Source organism: Condylostylus longicornis, unplaced genomic scaffold, assembly GCF_029603195.1.
Source record: "Condylostylus longicornis isolate FDR11 unplaced genomic scaffold, ASM2960319v2 ptg000018l, whole genome shotgun sequence".
Lineage (NCBI taxonomy): Eukaryota > Metazoa > Arthropoda > Insecta > Diptera > Dolichopodidae > Condylostylus > Condylostylus longicornis.
Window position 1 is genome coordinate 2,185,634 of NW_026577987.1, and position 11,006 is coordinate 2,196,639.

At 25.6% G+C, this 11,006-nt stretch overlaps 1 protein-coding gene across 1 annotated transcript; it reads left to right on the plus strand.

The window, feature by feature from the left end:
* Positions 1-7,727: 7,727 nt before the first annotated feature.
* LOC129606393 (uncharacterized) lies at positions 7,728-8,932 on the plus strand. Its single transcript, XM_055516704.1, has one exon. The coding sequence runs from the start codon at positions 8,029-8,031 to the stop codon at positions 8,656-8,658; it is 630 nt and encodes a 209-aa protein (XP_055372679.1). The 5' UTR covers positions 7,728-8,028; the 3' UTR covers positions 8,659-8,932.
* The last annotated feature ends 2,074 nt before the right edge of the window (positions 8,933-11,006 follow it).

The following is an 11,006-nucleotide window of genomic DNA, read 5'->3' on the forward strand; positions in this document are numbered from 1 at the left end:
TTTGTTTACATATACAAAAATAAAAACATTGATTTGAAAGTGAACAAAACACAATACATACAGATGGGAAATTTCAAAAAAAATTTACTTTTTCTTCAAAAATTGACAACCGTACCAGTGATTCTTAAAGTAGGTATATTGTTATTAAAAACCATTGAAGTACGATCTAGTAAATACAGATTCAAGTAATATTACTTTTAATTAAATTGAGTTCGGCATTGGTTGAAAAGCATTATATATTAATTTCTCATTTAGAAAATTCAAAGAGCGTGTATGCATCCGATTTTCCAATGGCTTAAAAATTTCAATGATGATCTGTTTTTTGTTAAGGGTAGTATTTAAATATAGGAAACCTAAGGTACGATTCATATATACAGGTAAAATACTGACATCAGACTTTGTAAAACAAAGCGACAATTAATATTCTGTAAAAGTCTAAATCAGCTTATTTTTTATTTTAGTTATGATTTCGTAACAAAACTATTTTATTTTGATGTTAACTCTGACAGTAATCAAATAATTTAAGTCTGATATGGGAACAGTCTTGAATTTGAAAAAAACTGCATTTCAAATTTACTGCATTGAACTTAATTTTTGTAATTAATATTTATAACATAGGTCAATATAAAATACAAAACCAGAATGGTTCACGATAGTAAAATTCATGCCCTTTGCCAAATTTGTTTCGCTTCTCTTTCTCGACCTTTCTCGTTTCCAGTTTTATTTTTATGGGACTTAACTTTTCATCTATAGTCTTACAAACATCAATAATAGTTATAATAAGTGAAATAGTTATATGATCAAAAGCAATATTTAAATCTTAACCTGCATAAAAGTCTTTGCTATCAATATTTGTTTAAAAAATTAACAATAATCGCCTCTTTAATATTATACATACATTTAAATATATTAAAATAATTCAAATATTTACTTTGAAAAAACTGTCAGAATTTCCAAAAACAAAAAATTAAAAAAAAAGCTGCCAGTTCAAATTTTTTACGATGCGATTTTGTTATTATAGTACCAAACCATTCAACTTACAAAAATTTGCGATTTTCGCGTTTTTACTTAGTAGGCCACCAGCATTATTTTATTAGACACGTCGCTTATAAAAATGTGGCATCATTTCTATTCTACTATATACACGCTTTTATTAAATAATGTTATTTTGCTATAAGTATTTTTGAAAATTGTCAGATTTTGTATTCACATGTAGTCGTGTATATTTTTTTTATCTACAGAGATAATAAAAGTTTATGAAAAATAAAATTTAAAGCAATAGGAGAACAGAAAAGTATAATTAGATATTTAAATAGCAATATTGAATAATTTTATTAACTTCAGTGTAAAAGTAACCAATCAACAACTATTTGAAATTTTAATCGAGTTAAGGAAAAATTTACTTTTTAATTTTCTTCATCAATTTTACCTCTACTTTTACCAAAAACCAAAAAAAAATCGAAAACAACTTTCTTTCTCCAACTTACTATTTGCTATTTATACATTTTTCTGTCACCAGTTTATTTAGAAACAATTTCTAACCTGCATCAAAAAAATCTAAACGGGTTTAACAGCGCCGGGCATAAGTAGCAGGGTCTCCGTTTCCCCCTCCTCTTCCTCATAGTTGTATACCGCATCGTAAACGATTTCTGTGCTCGTACATATTTTTTGCTCTGGAAACTACACCACTTGTCTTTTTTATAAATGAGACAAATATTTTTTTCACATAAATGTATACAGTCCACATATTTCTATAATTAATATAATATATAATTTCTATAATTAATTTTAAAAGGTAATACTACACATTTAAAAATGAATAAAAAGTTTCTTTGATTTTTAACTAACTTTGTGAAAAAATTGACACACGCACAACTTTGGTAAACAAGCACTTAGTTAATCATAAATATGTTTTTTGACATTGTTTTTGAATCGAATTGTTTTGCATTGAAGTCATCTTATTTTTTTCGCATATATTACTTTTTCCTGTTACCTTCGACGCTCAATAAGGACGACAGCTACAACGACTATATATTACAAAAATAAATGTTCGTTGTCCTTGAAATAAATGTTGAATCTCTTGTCGTTTTGAATCCAGTTGCAAATTTGAAAAGCGGAACTGGAACACATTTAGTTGTCAAGCTGTTTGACTACAACGCCTTATAATTAACCAAAAACAGAGATGACCATTTGGATAAACAAATGTATCAAATTTATAAACAAATGTATTTAAATTAAATAAATATATTAATGAGTTATTAAATTGTATATTTGTAAATTATTAAAAATAATTTATGTTCTGGGTAACGAATAATTGTTATTTAAATTTTTTTTCACTTTAATTGATTTTACAAAACTAGCAAAGTGAATGTTGAAGGTAGCAAAGCAAAAAGACATATTGTGAAATCACTGTGCACCAATAAATTGTAAACAACCATTATTTTAAAAATATCTGCATCATCAATTATCAAATATCAGATAAGTACATGTTTAACAATTTAATTTTTAAATGTTTAACAATTTTAGTAAATGTCTAATAATATTATCTATTAAACCTTCAAAGTGAAGGTTTAATAGTTAAAATTATTAAACCTTCCAAGTGAAGGTAGTTTAGAATGTGATGGTAATTATACAATAAGTTGTGATAATAGTTCATATTATATTGACTTCATTTAATTTGCAGTTGAACAATTAAAAAAAATGGATTAGCCTCAGTGATATGGTCATAAGGGAATCTAGAAAGAAGAACATGCCTTCTGAAAGTAAACGTACATAAAAGTTAAATTTTACAATAGGATGATTTTTTTGAAAGATGTTTATAAACCCAGAAAAATGTAAAAAAAAGTTTAAAAAAACGGGTATTTGAAACAAGTCGTTGAATTTTGTCGCTCCCATTGTCGCGTTGTTCCACCGATATCAGCTGGTTACGTTCTAGTTGTCGTTTTTATTGAGTTCTTTGGTTACTCCTTATTCTTAATTTCTAAAACATATTAGAAATATTAAATTAAATAAAATGCGAAATTCCGAAAACTTTCGAAATAATTCGAATATTGATTATGTTATGGTTGTAGACATTACTAGAAATAATTAAAAATGAAACAAATTAATATATAATGAAACTCGAGTCGTGAAGAGTGAAACAAAATAATAATACCATAACAAAATGTCACTTTCTTATAAAAAATAGACCAATGTGCAACACTGTGAGTGTTTTTTTCTAAATTAAATTTTAAAATTTTAAAGTTTTTAATATTATGTGCTCGTTTTCTTTGTACTTACTGGTGTTTGCCTCATAGTTTAAATATTGAAAAAAAACTTTAATAATTTTTTTTTTAAGTTTCTTTAATAATAGGAGCATAGGGCTGGTACACGATATTGTAGATAACCCCGAACTTTTTTCTTGAAGTTTCTGACATCATTAAGTTTACTAGGTAGGTGACGGAGCTTACCGTAGTTTTTTTTATATAAAATATTTAAGGTTATTGATATTCACTGTTTTACTTTGTTGATATTTTTAATATTGGATATTATTGAAATATGGCAATAATGTTAATATTAATTTTTTTTCTATGTAAAATTTATAAAGCTATATAATATTGAATATATGTAATTTTTTACAGTAATCTGACTGGGCTTTGAACCCGAGACCTTTCTGTTAAAGGACCACTGCACCATTGGTCAGGGTCAGGTCTTTTAAAAGTTGTGTAGTGCTGTAAAACCTTTTTTTGCGAATTTTTGGTGCTATTTTAAAAAAACTCATTATTTTATTGAAAATGTATGTTTTGGCAGTTCTGTGCAATGTTATAAAAAATAAGTACATCAACACTAAGTTAATTTTTCAAATTTTATTAAATATAGTCAGACTCTTCGTTTGCGTTTGGTTCGGACAACAACCTATTGGAACCTCTAAATCTTTCCACATTTTGTGCAAGTCTGCATATTTTTTCAAAGATTCAAATTAGAATTCGGTCGGCTTCCCCTTTTTACACTGAGTTTTTTCTCACTATATTCGTTTCAGAACTCGTTTTCAAAATAATTTTCCAGGAGAGAAGTTTCTTTTTTGGCGAAGACAAATTTTTTTCTAAGGAATATTTTTCAGCAAAACATTAGAGGTATGTTTTTAGAATCATAAAAATCACCGTTTTCTAAATTGGAAATGTAGCTATTTGACAATATTCAAATGTGAAAAAGACTGGATTCAATAAAATAAATTGTAAATTACTGGATTCGGTTAATATTTATCAATGTTGTTTTGAAATGATTCAAGTTCATTTGCACTTTCCTCAAAGATCTGTAGGCCAAACATTTTTGGCACTCATCTGTTTTATGTCTAAAAAATCCAAGATTGCTGGATGAAATTCTGAGACGATATGTTGCGTGTTGGTGTCATTCCGCTATTTTTGCAATCGGTCACATAAGGCAGATAATTTATAACATTTAAAAATTAATCTTAATATCGTTTTTTCCTAGATTTTCGGCAATAATGGATCTCAATTATAGGAAAACACTTGATGTGGTTCATAAGACATGTCGTGTTTGCCTCACTTTACTTATGGCTATTGCACTTGTACGAGATTATTTAAAAAAAAAGCAAAACTAAACATGTTTTTTTTCCTAGTATAACAAACCCGAAAGTGCCATTTTAATGTAAGCTTCAATATTGCATTTAATAAGATATTTACAAAAGAATCACGAAACTCAAGTTTAGACACAATAAAGTCATTTTGCAGATATGTACGTGTTAAATTTACAACGCTTTAAATTTTTTCGAAGTTACGTGAGTTTTTCTAATGATAGTTTAGATTTTGGAAAATGCTGAATATTTCTGTACATAACACGCAAAACCCTTAAAAAATCCATTTTGTGACTCCTCCATAATACCAATGATGTAACACGAATTTGAATTTTAGTTTACTGCAGGTAAAATGCAGTAATGTGTTTTATCTGTGAAAATTTAAAAAATATTAACATGTTATCAATGTTTTTTATTTACAATGTTATAAATGAAAATTTATTTAAATTATCCTCTTTTCTTGAACACTTGATTATCGGGATGGGGGATGGACAGCCCTTTATTGATTATATGTTTTTTGTTTTTTTTTCTATGCAATATATGCGTGTATTTTGATAGCAAGGCTTAATGATATCTCAAAATCAAAAGAAAAAAGTCGCTAAAAGTTGCTCAAAAATATCAAAAGTTGTCAAAAAGGTCGCTAAAAAATAAAAATAACCAAAAAATTCGTTTGAACAGTTTTTGTTCTTGGACACAAATAACACAAATTATACTTGTATGTGCTTTACGACAAAAAAAGGAAACTTAATTTAAATTTTTTTTCTCAAGCTTTCAATAAAACTAAAAAAAAGGTTATTAAGATTAAAAAGCCGCTAAATCTAGCGACAAAATTATCAAAATGGCATCACTGTTCGGGGACCCTTCCTTTTTTTGTGAATGTTTGTGTTAACAAAAGTAAAGTGACATTTCGTAATCATCTCTTTGAAAAAAACTTATGATTTGTGAATATTTTCATCTCGGATTTTCTATGAAAAAAATTGACTAACACCCAGCAATTTTATATTAAAATGAAATTTGGAGTTTTCTGAGCAACATATCAAAAACTCAAATTTCAACTCGAAATTTTAATTATGTATAAGTTTAAAAGTATTTTCGAGTTTTTTCCGCATTTGTTTTTTGAGCCGCTATATCAAACAACTAATCAAAGAGAATTGAGCGCAATTGAAAATGATAGTACACTGAAGGAAAAGAAATTTGGTATTATATTTTTTGTTCTAGAATACAAGATATAAAATAAAGTTATTATATATAATTATTATAGTGCTTTTAGAATTCTATAATTATAATAAAATGCACCGTGCCAACTTGTCTCTTGTTATAAAAACGAACATAATAAAAATATAAAGAAACATATATATTAACTTTCAAAATTCCTAATACAGAAGGTTAGTTGAGTCAGCGAATTAAGCTTGATAATAATATTTAATAAAATAACTAATAAATCACATATATACAGAAATAGAATTACATATAAATTTTAATATAAAAATAATACACATAAGTAAGCAATAATTTTAATTGTTAATACTATAATTAATATAGTACATATTCGGAAAATATTCAGATATATGTATGTGATTATATAAGAAGTATGCATTAGTGGAAGACATCAAAAACAATTCTCAAACTTGAAAAAATATACAGAAATCAATTCAATATTTAGAAAATATGTACACAATTCAAAATCTTCAAAAAAATTAACCGAACCTTAAAGGTTTTTTTTTTAAATACAGTTTTTAATGTTGCTATACAACAAAACTATAGAAATGTTTCAACTAGTAAAATAGAAAAAGATCGAATTTTAAATTTTTCGAACAAAAAATTTTAAAAAAGTTGGTTTTATGCACGGCTGACAGAAATACACATTTGATTTTAACATGTTTGCTAATTTTGTATGATGTTTTCCAAAATGTATACTTCTTATATAATCACATACATATCTATATATTTTTCATGTGTATACTATATTAATTAACTTATATGCTTCATAGTTCATTAAAATTACTGTGTGTGTGAATTCTTTTTTTATTAAAAGTCCATATAATTTTTTTTAGGCACGTATGTGATTATAGTTTTATATATTAGGAAATATTTTCACATTGTTAGTAACCCAGCATTTACACGTACAAGATACTTGCAAGAAAGTTGCAATACATACAAAAATTTTACTAACACATTGAAATATTTCTACTTGCTTGTTTACTTGCAATTTCAACTTGCAAGAAAATTTTGCTGCCAGTAATTTGAGCAAGTAATTTGACATATTGAGAAATTCACAAAAAAAAATTTGTTGTTTTGATTTTTTTTTTTTTTTAATTTAAAATTTTTGAATTTTGTTTTGAAAAAATTAAACTTAGCAAACTTATGGTTTCTAAAATTTATAAATAATTATATATATTGCTAGTTGTTTTCTTCTCAAAGACATTTTCAAAAATTAACTTGCTAAACGCCTACGTCATAATAGCAAGTAATTTGACATTTCGAAAAACTAATTGACAATTAATATTATACAAACTTGCATGCAAGTAACTTGTATGTGTAAATGCTGGGTAAGTCTAATTCACTGGTTTACTTAAACTACTGCATCAGAAATTTTAAAACTTATACAAATTTCTTTATATTTTTATTATGTTTTATTTTATATAGGGGACAACTTGAAAGGACACATTTTTTATAATGATTGTAATATTATAAAATCACTTTCATAATTATAAAACTTAAAATCAAATAATTACAAACTTAAATTAAAATCTAATAAAATTTTTATTAATTTTATTTAAGGTCGTATATTTTAGACTTAAAAATATAGCACCAAAATTTTTTTTATTCACTGTATCATCATTTTTCCTCTCAATTCTCTCAGATATATTGTCTGACATGGCGGTACAAAAAAATGAGGCAAAAACTCGAAAATATATTTAATCAAAATTATAGTTAAAATTTTCAGTTGAAATTTGAATTTTTGATATGTAGTTCAGAAAATACCAAATTTAATGTTAGTATAAAAATTTTTAGGCTTTAGTCAAATTTTCGTATAGAAAACTCGAAATGAAAATAGGCAAAAATCATAATTTTTCTAAAAAAAACAACAAAAAAAATGAGTTTTCAGAAATGTCATTTCTCCAAAATTTTACAAATGTATTCACAAAAAAAGCAAGGTCCAGGCTTTAATTTTTTGTAATGTTTTATGGGATATTTCTGATGTAAAACAAATTCCTTTACAGCTTCGATAAGAAAACGTGTAAATTCGTCTACTGTGAACTGTCACTCTCTCTTAGGGTCAAGACTCCACACTTGTGTTGCTTTCAACCAATCAACTATCAAATATTGCAATACATTTACAAAAAGCAGTGTTTGTTTTGGAAATATTAAATCATAATTTCACGTGGAAATTTAGATGATCCTTCAATTAAATTTTTTAAATACAAATATTCTAATTATTTCACTTGCAGCAAATGGTTTTTAAACGTGGAGCTCTAATTGTATTAGAAGGATGTGATCGATGCGGCAAGACAACGCAATCTAAGAAAATTTATGAATATTTGGTAAACAATGGTATTAAATGCAGACATCTTTCATTTCCTGCTCGAAATACGCCCATAGGGTCGATAATTAATTCCTATTTGGCTAAAAACCTTGAAATATCCGATGAAAGTATTCATCTTCTATTCTCAGCAAATCGATGGGAGCTCAACAAGGAAATAAAAGATTCCATTCAAAATGGCACAAATTTAATTGTGGACAGATATTCGTACTCGGGAATTGCATTTAGTACTGCCAAAGGTTTAGATTATGAGTGGTGTAAAGCACCAGAGGTCGGTTTATTAAAACCGGATTTAGTGATTTATTTGAACACAAATCCAGAAATCCTAGCCAATCGTGGTAATTATGGTGAAGAAAGATATGAGAAAGTTGAACTGCAAAATAGTGTAAAAAATGTGTATAATAAAATGATAAAAGAACAAGGTACAAATTGGTTACATGTTGATGCAGACGACAGTGTCGAAAATGTGTTCAAAATATTAATTGAAAAAGTTCTTGTCACGATTGATGAAGCTGCAAGCAAACCAACTGAATTGATATGATAATCTAGTAATTCCATTAGATATGTATTTCCTTTAACATAATTTTCAAAAAAAATTATTAAAATTATTGTATTCACGTAATCGTAAAATTATTATATAAATTATGAAATGTACATAATGCATTTATTAAAATGGATATAAAATTAAAACTTTTAGAACAAAAAGAAAATGTTTAGACAATAAATTTTTTTAGATAAATGACGTAAGCTAAATACTAAGTTTTTAAAAATTAATATTTTTACCATGTACTTTTTTAAATTGTAATAAATGCAGCATATTCGGCTAAAGTGTTAAATGAACTTAAGATTAAAAGTATTCCTGACTTCAATTGTGCAGACACATGCGTTCTAACCGCGACATTACTACGTTTGACTACAATCTAGATATTGAATGGAAATCGCTTGATTTGATAGAGGACATTTCGTAAAAGCATTGTGTTTTTATATAATAAGTATTGAACTAAAATGTTTTTGAAAATCACAAAATTTTGTGCGTACAGAAAACCTCTCCTCAAGATGTGCGATACATGCACCTCTTCTATTACTTATAAAGGGTATATAATAATATAGAAGTACCCTAATAGTCTAAAAGAGATATTACCCAATATAATAGACATATGACATAATAAATTTTGTATAAGAAAGTTTTTAAATGAAATAAATAATAAAATGTTGATCGAATTTCTCTTTATGTACATTATTAATGTATGTATGTACATATTTTAATAAAATAAATATTGTATATATACTTACTATATCTACAGATGTAGTATATAAATTGTAAAATTCCAGTAATTTAATAAGTTATGTTAGTTTGATTTATTTAATATTTGTTTAGTGTTGTTAAAACAAGTTAGTTAATATGTCTAAGTTCTAAACATTTGTGGTATTCTTACTATTAAATAATTTTTACCCAACTTGCTATAAATTTATAAAAATAAACTGTTGTTTTTTTTTAAATTTTAATGGCAAATTTAATGAAACACGTTGCGGAATCTAGAAATTTTCTGAAATACAAATTTTCAACAAACAATTACAAATCCATAAATGGCTCAAAATTATGTTAAAAAAACTGACATACGATTCCTTAAGAGATCCATTTTAAATCTATTATGTACACAATTTGCAATTTTTAAAAATAAATACTTCGAATTCTTTTTGTACAATATAATTATTAACTTTGCTTACAAAATTAAAACATCGTACATATTTACTTTAAATTTCATGGTCCATATATTTTTTATAACGTGGATATTATAATGTCTTTATATCTAACAGACATAGTTATATGACATGTTATATGTATATTATATAACATATTAGATAGTTATATAATATGTTAGATATAAAGACATTAGATATTATAATGTTCACATGTATGTTTGTATGTATGTATATAGAAATATTTTAAATCGAAAAATTCAAAGCCGCTCTTATCATTTATTTTAAACAGTAGTTCTATGTTTGCTTTTCAAATATCATGATAAAATGGATGACAAAAACAACTTGATATGTACTTACTTAACAAATACAAATTTTAAATTTTTGGCTTGAGAAAAGAATTATCAATATTTATCATATTTTTTGTATGTAGCTAGATGTAAGTTATACTGATTTTACTTGAATATCTAGTTGTAGTCTATTATTATTAGTATAAAAGCTATTATTATTAGTATAAAAGTTGTAGACTATTAGTATATTAAAAAGCTTTAAAATAATAACAAAAGCAGAAAATTTAGAAGATGCTCGTAAAAAACATCCTAGTAACAAATGTACTTAAAAGAAAGTTTTGCAACTTTTGAGGTTTTTCCTCCTTGCGACTTTAAGGACTTCTTTGAAACAACATGAAATTTAGAATTTTTTTTTATTAATTTCTTCCCTTGGAAAATTTTTGTAACAAAATTTTGCAGTATACCATAAAACTTCTATAACATACACCAAAGTTCTTTGAAGTAATCAAAGAAAAAATTGATAACAATTCATTAAGTTGGATAAATAATAAAATAAAGAAAGAAAACCTTAAAAGGCCTTATCAAAACCTTGAAAAAAAACAAAACAATTTATTGAAAATAAGTATTCTAAGAAAATAAAATTAAAATTTTGAACAATTACGTAACGTATACTAAAAATAATTGATTAAGTTTGTTTTATAATATCTATGTATGTATATAGTTTCCTTTGATAAAGCTATATTTCAATTATAACTTACGAACAATGTTATTTATTGAAAAAGAGTAATAATGTGAAAAGAAAAAAAGAAAAGTGTATTGCAGAATCCATATTAAATATAAGTTTTGAAACTAGAAATTTGCGTAGTGGCAAAAATGATGTATACATCACTTTTCACAA